Raw genomic sequence first — 20,620 nt, 5'->3', positions numbered from 1 at the left:
AATCTATGACAACAGTGCTTCTCCTCAAACCCGATCCCACATGGGACGATAAAAGCTGCACACAAGCTTCAGTTAACACCTAATCAACCGGTGACGTCTGATAAAGACCAGGAAGGAAACTGATCTTGTGTTTATGCTCCTGTTGTCTTCAGGTGATCCAGACCATCAGTGCGGTGGATAAGGACGAACCTCTGAGCGGACACCGCTTCTACTTCGCCCTCGCTGCACCTGTTGCCGGAAACCTCAACTTCACTCTGCGAGATAACAAAGGTGCGACAGCCTCTTTGTTATTACCTCCAGGCGGCCGTGTCGAACCATTATTCTGTGATTATATGTGTGGAAGTGTCTCTCAGCGAAATTCAAACAGAAATCTGTAGGTGTCGGTTATTTGAAGGTCCTGATCACAACATATTCGGTTCACTTTCATCAAAAAAAAGGGCCCTAGGAGGTAATAAAAAGTTTTATATTTGATTCACCAAAGTCTTAAATATTTCTCTTGTCTACCATAGGCAGCAGCGTCAGGTATGAAATGATTTTGCAATTGATTGTGGACAAGTGAAATAGTTTCAACAATTTTCAATGCTTTTCTGTTCCATCAGAACCTTTTTATGATGCTTATGGGTCCAAGTTTTGTTGAATACTGAAATTAAATCCTGAAAAATGTAACATAACAATGAATCTTTCATAGGCATATTGTCAATTTTGGTTATCTGACATACAACAGTGGAGAAGGAATTACTGAGGTCTTATTTAAGTAAATGCAGCAATACGACAAAGCAGAAATGAATCTCTATGAACAGATTCCACATGTGATTTTGCAGAATCTGTAGGTGAGGTAACATTTTGTGGCTGGTTTCCTGTTTCTAGTTGGACCTCTCAGGTTTGAGATAACTTGAGATTTACCAGAAACCCCGAAAGTCAGTATGTCCACGTTCTTGTCGAAAGCTCCAGGTATCAGATCAGTCCCTGCTGCAGCTAAATCAAAATCTCCCCTGAGTAAATTGAGTGTGTACAAGGTGCTGGTCAAGTTGGGTACGGTGTATTTCCTGCGTACTTCCCTCGAGCAGAGCCTGGCAGCAAAACAACTTTGGCACTTTGGCCATTTCTCTTTCCTGGACACAATCTACTCAGCGATCCGACTCTGGAGAAGCCACACGGAGCAACCGGTGCCCCCCGGCTCACCCCGGTTGTGCCAAATGAAACCATAATTCTGCTGTGACAATGCCCTCTGTATCACCCCCCTTTTTTTTTTTCCGGTAATTGTTCATCACAGCTGAATGCAAAAACAAACTTTCCTCTGCAAACTGGAGTACATCTGAGATAACTCATTTTGTGCCGTGTTCTGCTCAGTGCAGAGATCACAGAACAACCGAGATGAACTGAAAAACGCCTTTGTCCTGTAATGATTTGCTCACCACCTACACACAAAGCAATGGGCGGATGAAGGAAATTAGCCGCCGGTATAGGAAAAGTTCAGCGTTCATTGGCATATCCTGTAGCTTTTAAGACAAAAGAAAATTGTGCCTGACTCCATCATCACTAACTAACACGAAGCCCCTGCTGCTTTAAAAAGGTGCAGAGCTGATTTGCTCTCTGAAGTAATGCCCTGTGTGCCCTGAGTTATTTATCTTTCACATATGTGGGAGCTCGGCTCAGGCTGAAACATTATAGTTCAGCAGCAGCAGCAGCAGCAGCAGCCGGGTTCTCCCACTGTAATCTGTGCAAGTGCAGACCTGTGTTACATGAGGAACCGGATGTTTGAGGGAACCTCTCAGCAGATTAACATCAGGACGACAGTTTACGATTTGACGTGTGGAGAGTTTCTCTGTGACCATTCACTTCCCTGTGTTTACCTTGATCACACTGAGACCGAGTGGTAAAGGAACAGTTCAAGGCAGTTTAGATTTTAACCTATTTCAATAATTACCTTCGCCAAGGAGGTTATGTTTTTAATTTGACTCTCTGGACAGATTCATTTCCAATTAAAGTTTGGCGTGTATCCAGAGAAATGGGCGGATCAGAGAATTTTGCACTTTGAGATCTGACCGTCTGCATGGACGGTAAAAACTTTATGGTTGTTAATGTGAGCGAACACCTGGGAAATAGTGCTGCACACAGCCATACCATGCAGGAACAGAGCAAAACAGAAAGATAGAAATCTCCTATGTTATTATGACAGGTGTTAAAACCTTTTATTAGCCTTATGTTTGTCTATTATTTAGCAGCATTACACAAAACATACTGGACGTGTTACCATGCAGGGTAGAGGAAGGATGTCGTACAGGTTGGGAAAGAACCTGATAAATTCTGGTGTGGAATCACGTTCTGTAACATTATGACATTTTTTTAAATGTTTTGTGACATTTTTACCAATTTCCCAAAGAATAATAATAAATGTCCCATGTTTAGATGACTGTTATCTATGAATTTGTACAATTTTGTGTGGCTTGATTTGATTGATTTTCAGGGGACTGTTGGAGGTATATATTCTCCTTTGTGTTATTCTAGTTTTCCCGTTAGGTTTAGAGGATCCTTGGCACAAAAGCCTGCGACCAGAGGAGCGGGAGGCAATTATAGCATTAGTATGAATTATTCAGCAGCCACATCAGATTGAATTCAGATGCTTAAATACTTTTGCTATGTTGCTCAATGTCTCAAAGTCCTATTTTCACGTGCACTGTATTTGTTTGCTGCCCGGCTGCACATAAATATCCCTCGAAGACAAAGTGCACAACCGAATGTTTCACACTGAGTACAAGATCATATTAATTTACCATTATAAGTGTTTTATGTTGAAACCCTTCACAGTTGTTAACAGCCAAATGTGTTTTTTCTTTGCCCCATAAGAACATTTTGCTGATTTTACTAATGTGGCGTTGACAAAAGAAGCCAGCTCTGTATTTTATTCTCACCTTGTTCTCAGCATTCCGAGAGCAATCTTGTCCTTCAGGGCAAAATCTACATTTCAGTCATGACTGCTCAATGTGAAAGTGCATCGATGTAGATGTGATGAAATAGCTTTTTTTTTTTGTCGAAGCAGCTGTAACGGCACATTATTGTCTCGTTGTCTCTGAGACGCTAACATTTCATATATGATCTAACCATCGAACCAAAGCTGGTATTAACAGGTGGTCAAGACCAGGGAGAGATGCCACAGTGTCTCGTGTAATGAGTTGTGTTAATGACACCATCTGTTGGTGTTTCTGCTTCTACTGTAAAACCAGTTCAAACTGCACAACCGAAGGACAGAAATCATTACAGAACAGAAGTTGCACCTCCTGCTCGTCAAAAGTACACGGATCATTGTTCAGTTGAATTCAAAGAAGTGGTTATGAAAGATAAATCCCGTCGTCGTCTATTCACACGTGTGACTGATGCTCTGTTCTGCAGACAACACGGCGTCCGTCCTGACGAAGCGAGCAGGCTTCAGGAGGCGGGAGCAGGCCGTCTATCGGCTGCCCGTGCTGATCGTGGACAGCGGCAGCCCCGCCCTCAGCAGCACCAACACGCTCTCGGTGCGGGTGTGCGACTGCGACTCTGACGGCGTGGCCCTGTCCTGTGGAGCTGTGGCGTACACGGCGACTGGCCTGAGCACCGGCGCCCTCCTGGCTATTTTAGGCTGCATCATCACACTGCTGGGTAAGATCCATATGACCTCAGTGTCCATGTAACAACTTCTGATATTTGTTTCTTTAAGGTGTGACGCTCAGAGTCGTGAGTGTCATTTTGTAGAAGGACATTGATGACGCAGTTTTTACAACCTGGATTTTATTTGTGCAGCTTTAGTCCCTGTTCCTGTGAGATATGACGATTTATTTCACATTTTTACAGTGGTTATATGTATATAACCACATATAACTGAGGATATGTTTACAACGTGTGTGATCAAGGTGTTGTTAAAGTATTTAAATCTAGAAACGTCTGCAAAAGTATAAAACTAATATGCATAAAAGTTCAAAAGTCCGTAAATCATCTGAAAAATGTACTTAAAGTAAAACTTCTCAGTATGCACGTCCTCACATCTCAATTAACACCGAACGATTAAAATGAAATGGCCTCAGCTCATTAATTACCATCACTACAGTGCACATATAGGTAGATGGCAGCAGCATATTAAAGCAGAAAAGCTGCAGCTGAGCAATAACACAAGCTGCTAATGGCTCCTGATGTTTCCAGGCTCACAGACACAGACTGAGCAGAGACACGGCGTCGGCTGTCGAAGGACATATTAGCACAAACGGCAAATATTTATCTCGGTGAAGTGAAGCGGTGATCCGCAGGAGCTCGGTGAAGAGTAAAACCTTTGGGGAGAGTCACTGCAGTCACCAGCTTCTGACAACAGAGCAGAAGAGCTAAACTTTTAAATTGAAATGTGTGTTTGTGGCCGAGCCAATTAGCCGTAACGGCTAATATGATAAATGACAAGCGAGCCGAGGCGGTGAACGCAGGGAAGTAGCAGCAGAAAGTACAACGCAAATACGTTTCAGCCTCCACCACAGAGCTGCTGTGAGTTGTTGTGGCTGAAGTGTTAGAATATGAGCTTTTGAATATAATAAATCATCAGCAGCGTTTTATTTGGGAAAGTAAGTTTGTATTGCAGCAGCAGTGTGACAGTAGCACATCAGCAGAGTGGGACTGACGTCCACAGCTTTAATAAAACTGTTTATTATAAAAGGTGAGTTGGAAACGAGTAGAACATTTCAGTAGTGAAAAGTAAATCTGTTTTGTTTCAAACTTCTGTGTTTGAGACCCAAAGAGTATGTTTATATTTTTCGGAGGATTAAAGAAAAGCCTTAAAATTGTTGTCGCAAACTTTTGTATTTTGCTTCTTTACTTTTCCCATTAATCACCTTCTAAACTCCCCATATTAACTCTTTTATTATTCTTTGCTAAAGTGCTGATTTAACTTTTCAAACTTTCAGTTTATGCTTCTGCTGCTGACACTTTTTGTACTTCCTTACTTAAGTAGGATGTAAACACAGAACTTTTACTCAGACTATTTTTTATGAACAGACGTATCTCAAGCTTTGAATATAGTGGCATCCATTGCTTTTGTTGTTGTTGTATATTTCATGGCTGCAGCGAGGAGGTACAACACACAGTTCAGATCTAAGTTCAGATCTAAATGGAAGTGATTCAAATCTACAACCCAACAGGATAAAAGCCTGTTCACCTCAGTGTCTCACGGCCCATTCAGCCTCTGCTCAGGCGGCCGAGCGTCTGAGAGAAGCTTTGCTGAACCAGGGCTGCATCTCGAGGTCTCGCACAGGTCAAACCCTGGGGGGGGGAGATATCTTCCCCTCGTACTTCCTCGTGCATGTGACCTGGGTCAGCTCGCTCTGAAACGCAGCAGAAGTAAAGTAAAATGCCTCTGAAATCCTGCCAACACGATCAATTAATAACAGTCCTCAATCTGGCTCCTGGGGGGGGGGGCAGGGGTATTGGTTGTATTTTTATTTTGTGCAGCTGCTGGATTGTAAAACTCATTCTGTGTTTTTTTTTTTTTATTTCTCCAAAAAAAGAACTGGTTCACCCATCGTCTGTAAACAAAAGCATCTCCACTTCCTCTCAATGTACATTCATCCGTTATCCAGTCAGTCCCGGCTGAGGTTTCACCCATTTTTATACCATCAAATGACTAATTAAAAAGCTTCATATGTATTTTGGCTTTTTAGCTTGGTCCCTGTCCCATCCACTAACATGGAGGAGGCTGGGTTTATGACCTATACTGCAGCCAGCCACCAGGGGTATCAAGATGATTTGGCTTCCCTTTTTTTAGGAGCCGTCATGTTCTTCATCTTTCGTCGATGGGTCAACATAAAAATCAACACACGTCTTTCTTTTCGATTTTGTCTTTTGCAAACTACTCACAGTTTATCTTTAAGTCTCCTGCAACTTTAAAAAAAAGAAAAAATAACCTTCTATTGCCAATTATGAGTATGTGTCATTCATGTGACAGTCATCCTGCATTCCTGCACACTACGGAGAAAAACAGAGCGCAGAGCCATGGAGTGCAGTTTTATTGCGAGAAGCCAGAGCCTGAAGACAGCCTGACTCACTGATGAGGTTTTGGGGTTTTAGGTTGTTTTCTCTTCTCGGGGAGCAAAGTTTATTTTATTAACTTCATTATAACATTTCATGGAGGTCATGGTAGTGATGCACCGGGGAGGAATAACGGCCTTTCAAGGATGGACGCCACATGTTAAGATGTTAGGAAAGACGCTTGTAAACGTGGGGATTCATTAGCACAGCCTTAAAGACGCTGCAGCATTGAGCCGTCACCTCCGGGCTACATTACCGCTCATGAAAACCCACAGACAAAGCATTACCCCATCGAGTCATAGTTTAACGCCCAGGCGATCTTCATTGAGGAGGATCTGAGCAACACGGTGACGACTTCTTTGATGGGGTCAAACTTTGCTTTTCGCTCCGCTCCCCTTGAAGTTTGCCTTCCCTTTCATTTGCGACAGAGTCCACTTTTGGTGATAAATGAAACTTCAAAAGACCAACAGGGGGAAAATACGTGGCCGCGGGAACCCTGAACCCGCCTCCGCTAATGAAAGCTGGCTCTATTCTGCTCGGCACAGCCTCAGGCCACGGGCTTAGAACTAATGGCCTCCAGTTTAATATACCTCCACGTTGCCTTGTCTGCGTGTTTGTGTCCTCAGCTGTCCCCATCACTCTGCTTTGCTCAATTGGATCAGCCTCTGCTTTTCTCTGCTCCTTCTTTTGTGCATATTCTCCCTCTCTCTCTCCCTCAGGAGCCCCCCCCCCGTTGTATTAACAGCCTGTGTGCGACCGCTCGGCCTGTTCCCTTTATTCTGATCCACTGTGATGGTCTTCCATCAAGACCCCTTTCAATCCGTGGGTAGCAATTGAGGCTGTGATAGCGTGTGATTGTCTTGTTTTGGATGAGACGCGAGCCGGAGTACGACCCGCGCTGCGTCTCGCTGCCGGCGTCCTCAGGTGCTGTCAGTCTCAGATATGCCCCCCCCTCACACACACACACACACACACACACACACTTTCCCTCACTCCATCAATCTCCCTCATCAGGTGAGAGGAACACACACTCCCACCGGCGGCACTGATTCCAGCTATCTGTCATGTTGCTCATGGAGAACTCTTCAGAGTGCCACACCCCCACTTGTCTTAGTATTCATCAGTTGTGTCTGAGACCTTCAGTCCCCGCGGCTGGAGCGACGTGCACACTCTCCACCTGCCTGCCGTTAAAAAACCCCACCGAGCTGTGCATGTTAGCGTTGGCTCCAACATGCTCATAAGCTAAGTGGTCATTAATCACGGGTTGATATTTTTAGATTTAATTACAGAGCGTGTCCTCTACTCCAGAAAATGCCTGAGCACGAGTGACTTTTTTTTTTTTTTCCTTCTCCTCAAATGTCATTTAAAAACCTGATGCAGTCACTTTTGGATGATGCATCAAAAATACCGAGATGATCGTCATCTTGTTAAAATCCAGTGGCTCTTTCCCCCAGAGCAGGTTAGATATTCGCTCAATTCTCCAGAGGGCCAATTAGGACATTACGTATATCTCTCCAAATCTCCAGACAGTTATTTCTGCCTGAGTACTGCTCATCAGACTCATTCTATAAATCACCCCGTCCATTCATCTGTCTCCTATTTTACTGTCTCCTGCGTTAGCCCGGCTGTCTGTGTCTTTATTTATGTGTCTCTACTCAGACAGCAGACGATTTTCCTCCTCAGATCTGACTGTCTCGCTGTAAAGCTGCAATCGGCCGCATCAGGTTTGCGTGTCGAGCGCCGTGTGTTGAATTATTCGCCGTCACCGCAGCCGGTTGATGTGCTAAAAATACAGAAAGAGAAGAAAAGAGAATCGGCCTTTTTGTTTTTTAACTGCACGAGACAATTAAGAGCAAATTTGTCTCGGTAATGACAATCAGGGAAAAGAGAACTATTGTAAAGCAATCGGGCGAAAACTGCAGAAAATGTTGATTAGACAGTAAACAGGGACATAAACTAGACAAATACACAGTTAACGCTGCGACAGACAACATCAGCAGCAACAAAGACGCCATAACAGCCACTTGAGTCAGGAGACAAACATACAGCTGCTCTGATGAAGAATCAAATGTTGGCAGCAGCATGGAGGTTCTGATTGTTTCTCTGTCCTTCATTTGGCTGCACTTTGTCCTCCACGCACCGGAGTGATATCCGTCATGTTGTGGAGGAGGCATCTTCATTTATCTAGGACATTTCTCTCTCTCTCTCTCTCTCTCTCTCTCGCTCTCTCTCTCATCCTCCTTCCAGTCTCTAAGATCGTAAGTTTAGTCGTTGCACTCTGGGGTCTTCGTTTCTGGCACGTGTTTTAGTAACAGGTGCAAACGATCCAATACTCCAGGGTTGAAAAAGAAAAGCAAAGTGTCGCACGCTGAGCAGACAGCACCTCGCACATAAAGGCTACTGGCTCCCGCCCGCCGAAAATCTGCCAATTACAGGAATCAATTCGAAAAACAAAAGCGATGCAGAGCTCGTTTCAGTCATAAACATAAATAATAACTATGCCAATATTTCACTTTATATAAAAGGGACCACAAGGGACATTTATTTTAGAAAATCAGGTAGTTACACTACTCAGCCAATGCAATTCAAAGGTAAAAAGCTAAAAGAATATCACAACTTTATAAAGACAAATTTTCTATCTACAAGAAAATAATGTAAGGAAAACACATCCAGGTTAGACGTGTTCACAACAACAGGAACATGTCGGCGACTTTCAGGTGAGGGGTGGAGTCTGGACATGACGGATACATTTTACTGGAATTTCGTCGTCTTTTCAAGTTGGCGTCTTCGTCAGCGTCTTTCTGGAAAATGTCTGGAGTTCAGTGCAGGTCTGAAATCAGCTTTAGAGAATAGAGAGACTATATTAAAATGGGGAAGTGGGTGACAAAGTGTAAAAAGTGCAACTGTGTGCACATAATATCCTAAATCCTGACTGATGCTTGAAAGCACACAACACCAACGTGTTTCCTGCAGAGAAATACCCGAATCTCTTAAAACCAAAAAGAAAAATAACCAAAGCCGTTGGAAATTTGGCAGAAAATTGTGTTTATGTGGAACCGGCTATCGCTCATACCAACAGATGATTGACAAAACAGTTTTTTTTTTAAAAAAGCTTTTCAACACAATCTCTCTCAGAGGAATTAGTATTCACAAATAAAACTTCCTCCCATGTCCCACGGCGCCACAGCAGCTGATTAAGACTTCGCTTAGAAACGGCACAGTGGCACAAAGACTTAGGAGGTGTGTGGGTGAATAATCAGTCCCAGTCACCAGAATCATACAGCGCACGGACAAATGCTCTTAATTAGAAAGTGCATTCGCCGATGCATGCTGGGAAGGAAAGGGCAGCACAGAAACGTGGCCTCGTTCACAATTTAATTGTGAAGTTGGGGGGGGGGTCATTTATACAAATCAATTACAGCAAAAAGCCTTCGTACCGACAACCCGATCTTCTGCTCGTCTGTTTTTCATTTCGCGCACATGATCGGGAAGTGAGTAATGAAGAACGGGACCCCCCCGTTCGTATCGCGGCTGTGTGTTTGCTAAACTGCCGGGGCTGGAAAATCATTTCTAACAGGATCCTCGGCACCTGGCACGGATCGACCATTTGTATGCTCGGCCATCCACCTGCTCATCTCGGTCGGACGTGATTGGATGTTGGCCCGTTTCCAGGCTGTCACGCACCGCGGCTGCCTTCTAGGCATTAAACCCTAAAGAGCTTTGCTGGAAAGCACCGAGAATATTCTGTTTCACTGTGTCACTTTGTAATTCACTTTGTAGGAGCCTCGCTGAATCGAGAGAAGAAAAAAAATGAATTTAGACCGAGTTGAGTTTCCAGAATCATAGGAAACAATCTTCCGCAGAAATATTTGTTGCCCCGTGTGGAGGAGACGGATCGTGTCAGGGTTATTAGTATTGTTTTTTCAATCGAGGGACAAACTGTCGAGCGGTGATGCTGCTGTTGAAGGGTCGGTCAGCGAATAGCCAACAGAGATTCGCTCATTCATCTCCTGCAGCCCTTTTCCATGTGACACTCTCCTCCCGTCCAACTCCTCCATTTGCTCCCTTATTAGAGAGTGTGAGTGGTGTTTTGAATTTGGTTCCCGTGCCTCTTCCTCTGCAGCAGTAGCTCAACGGCATGACGGAAAAAAGAAATATGGGCCCACGGAACGATATTTCACTGGCACCAGCTTGACATTGATGGATAGAGGATCATTAGACATTTGCCAGTTTGCTTGGGCGTAGAGTTATTTTCAGCAATAATATATGGGAGAGGGAGCCCGGGCTGGAGGAGGGCGTCTGCTAAGATCTCCGAGGGCCACGGATTCCAGGCTGGTGGAGTCTGGAAGCAGAATGTAGGTGGTGGAAGCCACAGAGGGGCAACATAGATTACATTGGGAGTTTAGTTTAGTAAACTCTGACAGGATTTGCAAAGCAGTGTCACTGGATTCACAGAGCAGTGGTTTCCCAGCTACATGGACTCCAGGAATCCATCATCCACAAATAATCTCAACAGTTAATCCACAACTTTTCTGCAAACTGTTTCTTACTCTTTCTTATTATACTATAACGTTCTTTTGATGTTTTTGATGACTTTGCTTATTGTTTATTGTTTTAAAGCCACGTACTTTGCAGTGGACTGACGCAGAAAGTGTGGTCAGTGGATATTGACTCACGTCTCTCCCTTTCTCCGCAGTCATGGTCCTGCTCATTGTGACGATGCGTCGGAGGAAGAAGGAGCCTCTGATCCTCGAGGAGGAGCGGGACATCAGGGAGAACATCGTCCGCTACGACGACGAGGGCGGCGGGGAGGAGGACACGGAGGCCTTCGACATGGTCACCCTGCGGAACCTGAACGTCATCAGGGACCCCAGTGTACGGAGAGACGTCACGCCGGACACACCGACCTTCTTCCATTACTCATCAGCCTCTCGCCCGTCCTATAAATCCCTGCCAGACAATGTGGTGTTCCGAGAGTTTATCTGGGAGCGGCTCAAGGATGCTGACGTGGACCCGTCGGCTCCCCCGTACGACTCCCTGCAGACATATGCTTTTGAAGGCAGCGGCTCGGTAGCGGAGTCACTGAGCTCGCTGGAGTCACTAAGTACAGACTCAGACCAGAACTATGACTATCTCAGCAACTGGGGGCCGCGCTTCAAAAAGCTGGCCGACCTGTACGGCAACAGCGACGGCACCAGTGTCTTCTCATAGCCCCTAAATGTCTCTCTTAACATTCAAATAAGAGTAATTTATCGTCGGAGAAAATATTTGTCTGCCTTAGCGCGCCGGAGGAAAAGATTCAAAGACAAAACAGAGAGAGAGAGAGAGACTGAGAGGTCAACACTTCAAAGGTTTTGGGTTTGTTTACCTCCCTCCACGGACTTTGAGGAGTGTGCCATGGTGCGGTTTGACACAGACTTCAAAAGTGGAAACGTTGTGTGCAAAGAGACATTCAAGGTTTCAGGTTTTGGGCTGGAGTCCAACCACTGACTGCAGAATGCATACATGTTGGAGTATTTATACGAGGAGGCAGCAGTCCTGTCATTCCAGCGATGGGCACGGGGCCCAGCACTCTTGCTTTGATGCATTCCTTTGCTATCTTTGTGCTTAAAAAAAAGAAAGAAAAACATAGAAGTTTCTCGTGAAATGTCCCCGGCGACTCATCGCGAGTCACTTGACTGTTCATTATGATATTTCACAATGATTTCTATGTTTTTTTAACTTCTGTTTGTGTTGGGGCAGGGTGTCGAGGGGCTGTTTTCACTCACATTACTCACGGACTCAGTCACACCTCTGTATGAAAAGTGCAACATAAAGTATAAACCAGTAGTAGATGTGCTAACGAAGTGATGTGAAGACAGACGTTGTGCAAATAATAAAAAGAAGGAGACTCTTTGTTCGGATCGATGTCTCCGCTGGGTGAAACAGGAAAGCGTATGATTTCTCTTATTCTCCTAACAATACATTTTGCAGATATTGCAATGTAGTGTTTGTCTAGAGTCTGTTTTTTCTTCTTCCTATTGCCAATGTATGATTTTCTGCTTTTGTAGGAGGTGGGGTGGGGGGTGGGGGAGGTAGGGAGGAGGGGCGGGTGGGGGGGTCATGCTTGATTGCGAAATTCATGCCGCCTCGATTCTCGTAAAAAAAAAACAACATTGTTTCCGTCCTCACCCGGGTGAAGTCGCAGTTTGTAAGTAAATTAAATTTTGCTTCTGTAGTTTGCAGAGTCCAACATATATTGTCATTCAGAAATGAAGCCGATAATGTTCACCGGCGGCGAGGGGACACACTGTATGATAATCATGTTGTGCCATTTCTTTCCCTGGCTTAAATGAATTCTGTTGAAAATTGGGTGTGGACATGTACAACCCGATATGTGTTATTATTTATTTTGAAGAGGCAGAAATATGTGCAAATGATGTTTTTATCCTTTTCCTGAAAATAAAATTGACATTCAGTTCCTTAAGAGACGGAAGGTATTTCTTTCAGTTCCCGACACCGACCACGGGGAGAGAGGTAAGTAAATAAAGAGGTTCTTTCTGACCATATACTACAAGCAGCATCTGACAGTAATGATCGATGGTTTCACAACGCGCTGCTTTGTTCTCGACTCAGGGAACTCAAGGAACCAGTGAGGGGGTTGGAATGGGAGGAGGAGGAGAGAAAAATCATTTTCTTTTTTTTCATATTTCTTTTTGATGAGGCTTTTGTAGTTGAAAGGCCTGATGGAGACAAAGCGCTGACGCTCCGCAGAGGCATGTGTGATGACTTTGAGGCTCACCATCAGCCGTCTGAGGACGTTTTCACAGTTTATCCGGCGCTGCGTCGTGCGCTCAGAACAAAGCTCATAGGTGTGTTCGCGTGTTGTGGTGATGACTCACTCAGAGCAACATGTACGTAGTGAGGAATGAGAAAGACACGTCGACGTTAAGACTTCAGGCGACGCATCGGAGATCAAAACTCAAACATTCACTTTCTGAATCACATCTTATATTTATGTTTGTGTCACTATGAAATTCTGTTGATTAAAAAGTCTTATTTTGACTTACAAACAACTAAGTATGTAAAAGAATGTTAATTAAGAAATTAGCAGAATCCGTCTTAAAATCAAACCATGTGTGATATAAGTGTAATTGCAAATTAAAACTTACTTGTGTGATTAAAATCCCCCGAAACAAACACAAAGTTACATATTTATGACTATTGAATTAGGTATTGCTTTATTTCTTTAAATCTTCCTATAATTAATATTTGATTAGTGTTACAATACCGTTAACATGGCCTAAAAGTGAAAATTATGTGTAATCTGAGTGTAGTTACAGACGTTTTCAGACCAGATCAACAACACAACGACAAATGGTAAAACAGACACAACTGAATTAAAAGGCTGATGATGCAACAGTGAATCTTGTACTTTTAAGTAAGTGTTAAATAAATGTTAGTAGTAGTATTTGGTTCGGTTGACAATATGACATAATAAAGAATTTCTAAAAGCGATATATCTTTACTCTGTGTAGATATTTGAACGTTGAAAATTAAGAGAAAATCAGGTAAATACTAAATAAAAGTTTTAAAAAATAACTACCTTCAATGACTTTCGCTTAAATTTTCTCTGTTGTTGTTTGACCGACTCTCTGTTTAATGAAAGAGTCCGTACGCAAGAAATAAAACGATATTTGTTGGGAGGCGACTGTGATCTGTGTCAGTGACGGTTTTGTTTTAAGTTTAGTTAAAAAGTAGACGACCTGCGTCTGTTGCTGTCGCTGCATTTCGACGGCACTCAGAGACGCTCAGTGATGCAAGAGACTGCAAGGAACTTGTTATGCGTCTTTGCTTGGTAAATACGGCGTCTCCTTACAGGTATTGACACAGTTTCCACAGCTTTGAACCGGGCAAAGACAAAACATCAGAGATTTTTTTTATATGAGTGCGTAAGAAGTAACCAAGTTCACCGTGTGTTCTCATTATGGGGCAGTTAACAAACATGGTGTCGTTTCTTAAAACTTCAGGGGTCAGCGTAGGTGAAGAATCTTTTTAAAACCACAACAACACTCGTCTGAGCCGGATGGAGCAAGAAGGAGGGTCGTGGTGAATATAAGGAGATAAAAAGTTCCACAACCCTAAACCTAAACACAACCGTAAACACAACCCTAACAAACCTCAAGAGAAACCCGTCAAATGCAGAAATGCAGCATAAATGAAAACAAAAACAAATATGAAGAACACAAGCAACAACTAACAGGAACCTTGCTTATAGTGGCTAATGTTAGAAATTGTGCCTATGATACTACTCTGTTAATAATTAATTATTACTTATATCTGAGATTATTTGAGCTTTATGACAGTTTCTTTTTATCTCGTAAGTAACGGTACGTCATTTAAATGCTTAGTTGTCTTTAACCAAAGCATCATCTCATTTCTTGTGGCTGCCACTCAGAAGTCAGTCAAAGTTACAATCTTGTTTTAAAACTTACATGGAGTAGAAACCTGCTCTTTAAAATGAGAGCCACTGTAAAGTTTCAAAAGTGACATTGTCTCACCGAAAAACTTCTAAATCCCAAAAAGTTGTAACTCAAAGAGAATCCTCCTCGTTCTCCTCTGCAGAGTTTTCTGAAGAAGGAGGGCGAGTTAACCCAGGATGGGTTTTAGTGATGATATAGCAAGAGACACTTTGTAGATTAGAGATCATGAGATCTCCGTTATCTCCGGAGATGGAGACAGACAGATGTGATGTAAACTCCGGTGCTGATAGAGGCTGATACGAGCAGATGTTGATTTTGATTGACCAGCTATCAATCAAAATCAGCAGCGATCGTCTTAAACGCCGGGCGCCCGGGGGAACTTAATAAGCAATCAGGGAATCCTCTGCTATCAGGGGCTCAATCTGGACCCGGGTTGATTATTCGTGTTGGCCCCGGCGCCTCGGCGAGGGAGAACCCCCGGGCAACTGCAGACACTTCACTCAATTCTTATCATAACCATGCATCATCAACAAATTGCCCTGACAAAGAGGTGCCCATTCTCCGAGAGTCTCGGCGAGATGATCAGGAACACGCTCCTCCTCAGATTGTCCTCTGGAACACGGCTGATAGAGTCTGACCTCATGGCCGCTCGTTAGAGAATCGTTCTCTGCAGTCGCCTTTCGTGCAACCCGCAGGTGTCTGAGAGCGTTTATCATATAATTACTCTTCTCTAATAAACTCCTCTATTAATGTTTGTACTTTCATAGTTTTCGTAGTTTTCTAGATTAAATGATGACTTTGTTTGCATTATATTCCAGAAAATAATTAATCGTAATAATGGGGTTAACAGAGGTATAGTTAATCATGAGAAGAATTTACCATATATATTAAGGTAAAAGAAATTGGTTAGGGTCATTTCTCACGTAATCTTGGTTCCAATTGATTTCAAACGTGAACATTTTAAATAACGTCCTTGAAAAATCGCATTTCCACAACATCCAAAAACCTTAGAAAGGCAAATTATGAAAATTATTGTTTTACCACAACGATCGAAAAGACCAAAACCTTAGACAAACAAATTATTCTTGGTCTTTAAAAAAAAAAATCAATTATTAACAGACCTGTGCAGAGTTCAAGAAACAAACCAATAAGTCTTTTGTACTTGAATGTATTTATGTAATTTTATTGATTTCTCTCATTACTTATAAACCTCTACAATCTAGAGGTTTTTAATGATATTTCATGATTACCTGACTTACTTTAAAAGTTATGCTGCAAAACTATGATAGCAAAACGAACATGTTCATCAATTAACCTCCTGTTTCCGTAGTGATACACGTTTCAGAAATGATGTTTCGATGACGACAATTACTTCTTAGGTTTATATTTCAGTCGGGGGTTTCAGAAATCCACCTCAAGAGCAAGATGTTATTCTCTCTCGCTCTGTGGCTGAGAAATGAGTTGAGAGCTAAGCTCTGAGCCAACTGGGGACTAAGTCCTCGCATATTCATGCGTGTAGGTGAATATTTATTTCTGCGATTAACCAGCATGGAACAAAACTCCAAAGAAAGCCTGTCTCCGTTTTTCTTCTCGCAGAGAACAAAAATAAAAAATAAATAATCCCCTGGTCGTCCGTGCTGGGGAGCCGGTTGGTGGCAGAGAAACGGGGCCCCTGCTGCGGCATCGGCTGGACGACTCCTCACTGGTCCTTTGAAAAAGAGAAAAGGAGGCAAAGGAAGATCAAAGGCCATCGCAGCTCCATGTTTTATTCTCTGTCTCTCTCAGTAGCGCTCACAGCTCGCCCGCCTTCAGCAAGAGAAATGTCAGACCTTAGGTTTGTGTACTCTATAGTTCCACCAAAATTAGACTGGTCCCAGACCTGGGCAATATAAATAATTCTCTTGAGAGGTATGTGTGTGAGTGGGTGTGCAGCAACAGCTCGAGCGCCTGGGGAACCCGAGCGGTGGAAAAGTAGGTCAAAGTGGTGCGATTAGGGTAATAGGGTGTAGAAGAGGAGAAATTTAGGAAAATAACTGGAAAATAACTCGAAATTGATCCGTCATCGTTGCATCAATATCCAGACGAAGTGGGACAGAGTTGTAAAAAGGGCGAGTGCACGAGAAATAAACGTGTAATTTGATCATCAGGTTAAGTGGAGGCTGTCTTAGAAAGGTCAACGACAACACCACAGGTTTTTACACAGCTTCATACGAATTCATCTGCACATTGAAACAGCTTCACACATCATCGGTAAACAGTCATTAAAGCAACAGTGAGTAACTGTTCCGAGCAGCAGCAGCAGCGCCCTCTGCTGCCATACGTGGGGATTGATTCTGTTGGGCTACGTGGCCGAGCGAAGTGGTTGTTTCACTCTGGATAATCTCCTGCTGTCTTCTGACATCACTCAGAAGTTATCCAGAGTTTTTACTACGGGGAATGTACGCAACAATTGACTCAGACATTTGGGATCTCACGTGCAGACCCTCCGGAGAACGTTGGGAGATTATCCGGAGTTCAGTGCATGTCTGAAATCAGTTCCACAACTTTCACAGGAGATCGTACCCGTTCACCAAAGTTACATATGAGGAAGAACAGACGAAAAATACAGAGGAAACATTCTCTCTGTTGCAGGTCAGTGAACCATCAAAGGGATTTTGAAGCTGCTGTTTTAAAGTTTTAAGTTACATAGTTTTGCTTTAAAGGGGCCGAGTGTAGCTGTTTATTTACCAATCTAACAGAACGTTGCGAGTTTAGCATCAAACTAAATCTCTTTGCGCATCAAAAGCCGCCTCCAGCTGTGGAAAGTAACGTCTTAGCTAACGTGTCTTCTCTTCGACAGACTCGCTCGCCCGGCAAGAAAAACTACATCTCGCACCTTTAAATGATGCATGGCTCGATTTCAACGACACTATTTCTCGGTCAAGTGATTCAATTTTAGATTATAACGGAAAACCTAAAAAGACCCAATTTATTAGTTATATATATAATAGTTTTTTCGGTTTTATTTTTCCACTTCAACCCTTTTCAGAGAGATTGCGCTTTGAAATAAGAAAGTAGGACCTTATTGCATCATCGAAATTCCATTGCTTTGGAAAGTTACAGAAGAAAATATTTTTGCGAGCAAAGTCTCGAAATGGAATCGGAAAGTGCAGAAACCACACTTTTCATTCACGTTGGGTCATTTCCCCGACGGAAACATTCGACCACTCGGAGCATCGCCACAATGATGAATTACAGTGATTAGAAAATGATACAGTGAAGCCCTCTCCACTGATGATTGGCAAAAACATGTCAGGGCAACATCAGCATTAATGAGCCATAATCGACGCAGGCCTAATTAGCGGCGGTTTGTACTCTTATGTAGGTTTGTCATCATTAACCAAGCCTGGTGCGATGTAGCAGTGAATGTGTGGGTGGCATAAGTGTTTGTTGATCGTGTCGACATGGAAAATAGTTACATGCAACAACGGGCCGCGGAGGAGGGGGTGTTTCTGTGGACCTACATGTGCCACCAGGAGGGGCTTCAGGGCTAATTAGCTCTCGAAAGACGCCGGAAACTGTCAAGAAAAAAGAAAACATGCATATTTAAATAAACAAGATTTACTGTAGGTGTTTTTTTTTAAAGTGAATCATACATTTAAATGAGGATGACTAATAAATCATCTATAAATGGGACTGTTACAACCCATCAGCAGAGGTTGAGCAGCACTTCTGTGCATTTTTAAAATCTTTAAAAGTTCGACCCCTTTCCGCGGAAGATTCATTTCTGATCTCGATGTTTGTCTGACGTCATTAATGAAAATATTCATCCATCATTTCTTCTGACATCCGCCCCATTTGCATATTTTTGCATGAAGCAACTGCGCAAACAGCCGAGTCCGCTGCTTAATAATTCACCTGCTGTTTTCCTTCGCCATTGTCATTTCAAGGTGTGAGCATGCCGGGTTTATTTTTCTAATAAAACCGAATGGCACAATGAGAGGATGGAATTATCCTGGTTGTATTTAATTGAGTTTGACCAGGTCCCTGCTCAGTGTCGGTCTAATCTCCCCGCAGCACTGTAGTCTCTCTCCCGGGGAGACAGGGGAGCCCGATAAACTTTGAAGCTTGTGCTGAGAACCTGCTCGCTGCTCCCTCTGCATTATTCATGACGCGGGGACTAGAGCATCTTCAAATGGCCTGTCATTTCCTTTTACCCTCCATCACAATGGCCATATGCTGCACACACTAGAGGAAGGAATGGGTGGAAAAGCAATCTGCAGCTAAGCCTGGCCAAACAGGAACACGTACATACTAACAGATACAGGTAAAACCACACAGGGGGATACTGTACGTACAAGTGGGAAAAGCTGTTGCGGCGCATTTCAATCTTGTGCCATTCACAACTCACCTCCTCCCACTGCCTCCACCCCACACGGCGTCTGCTGCTAAAGTAAACACGGCGATATCCCTGCACGCCTGCCAAACGGGAGTCTGCATCAGTGGCGGGGAAGTTACGAAAAGGACAAACAAAGGGAACAATCAAAAAGTTTGCGGCGATATTTTTTGAAAGACGCGTGCGGGTTCTGTGGCATTTTTTTCCGGAGAGATAATTGTTCTCACAGGAAAGGAAAGATCTCTCTCGCAGTGAGGTGCAGTTAATGTTTTTTTTCTCCTTTCCCTCCGCTGCTAAACAAAGTGCGGAGGCGTAGTCATTGTTCAAGTATGAGCTGCATGGTCTTCAGTTCCTTGATTCTTCTCTCAGATCCCTGACATTTTGTCAGCCACCCCTGAGTCCTTCCCCGCCACTGTTCCACACGTTGTTTGTATTTACAGAGTTTGTTTGCGTGACAAAACCGCACAAGGCCCCACGTCCCTCGGAGGTAATTGGGATTGCCGTCATTTGGCCTCCCTAATGTCTGCCATTCAGCATTAACATATCATTAGCTCTTTCTGGGACCGTTCACTCAGAAAATTAGAGGCCTCCGAGGACCCCCGGGCTCCGTCAGTACGGCAGAACCGGCTGACACCTTCGAGCCGTCGTTCTCAGGAGAGAGAGGCGCAGAATGAAGATAAGGCGCGGGTAAGTTGTTTCAGGTGGTTGTTGATGATATTTAATTTGTAAAACTCTGTATTTCTGTCCTCAGTTGATGGAATGTAATTCACAGAGAACATAATTGACGCTCCTCTCGCTGACCTTCACCTTGAAGCAGAAAGATGCCGCTGACAGATCGCGGAACGTGACAAAATTGCATATACGGTTCCCGGGGGCTGACGTGGATTCTCCTAAAATAACATCGGCCTTAGAGTGATTCATTAAATGCTACTGTAAAGACTCTGCCCTTGTTGAGAGCTGGAGATGAACTGCACTGCCTTGATACCGAATGACAAAACACCTGGACAGCTCCTGCTCGGTGATGGAACTGCTCCAGCACTTAGTCTCAGTAAATAGCTTGTTGTGACACCTGCGATGGCGCCAAGTCAAACCAGCTTTCATTGTTGTCTCACACACTAAAGAGGTGGCTGCTGTAAAGTCAAGCTTCAGGTAATTACAGGTTTAAATTAAAACCTGAAAGAAGTGAAAACGTGCATTGACACCAATAACTGTCTGGCAGGAAGATGGTGGATCAGGATGTTCATGTAAATACATTCATGACACGTCCATGTAGTTTAGTCAATTTCATCTTGTTTTATCCTGTACATAAAAATATATTAATAGCAGTGTTCGACATTAAGTAAATGGGTTTTCCCCTTGTAGAGAATTACGAAATTATACTTTATATATAAAGTACTACAAACCTAGTATTGAATAGACATATGCAGTTTTGTTGATGTATTAAATATTTCACTGGACAAACATGTGATCAATGCAGGATGAATCAGGATTTCTTCAAAAAATCATTAATTCAAATATTTGTTATGATCAAAGTATAGCAGTTGGAATTATCATCTGATTAACCTGTCAATCATCAGATTATCAGTTATCAATAACAAGTTCCAGACAGTAAATACGAGGACTTGTTCTCATTATGTCACTGTTTTATATTTATATGAATCAATAACACAAATCCAAATAGACTTATTTGGGATATAGGAGTAAAACAAGCATAGAAATTCAGTTACAGATATAGAATTTG

The 20,620-nt window shown here is 43.2% G+C and overlaps 1 protein-coding gene across 1 annotated transcript in view; it reads left to right on the top strand.

Moving 5' to 3' along the window:
* The window catches only part of cdh7a (cadherin 7a), a 90,342-nt gene extending 78,280 nt beyond the window's left edge, over positions 1–12,062 (top strand). The window contains exons 10-12 of the mRNA XM_035142856.2: positions 153–270; positions 3,391–3,639; positions 10,739–12,062. Of these exons, the coding sequence (XP_034998747.1) occupies positions 153–270; positions 3,391–3,639; positions 10,739–11,253 (882 nt within the window). The 3' untranslated portion in view covers positions 11,254–12,062. The remainder of the gene's footprint in view (positions 1–152; positions 271–3,390; positions 3,640–10,738) is intronic.
* Positions 12,063–20,620: the final 8,558 nt, after the last annotated feature.

The sequence above is a fragment of the Hippoglossus stenolepis genome, chromosome 19 (assembly GCF_022539355.2).
Source record: "Hippoglossus stenolepis isolate QCI-W04-F060 chromosome 19, HSTE1.2, whole genome shotgun sequence".
NCBI classification, from domain to species: domain Eukaryota; kingdom Metazoa; phylum Chordata; class Actinopteri; order Pleuronectiformes; family Pleuronectidae; genus Hippoglossus; species Hippoglossus stenolepis.
This window is presented reverse-complemented; position numbering and strand designations above follow the sequence as displayed.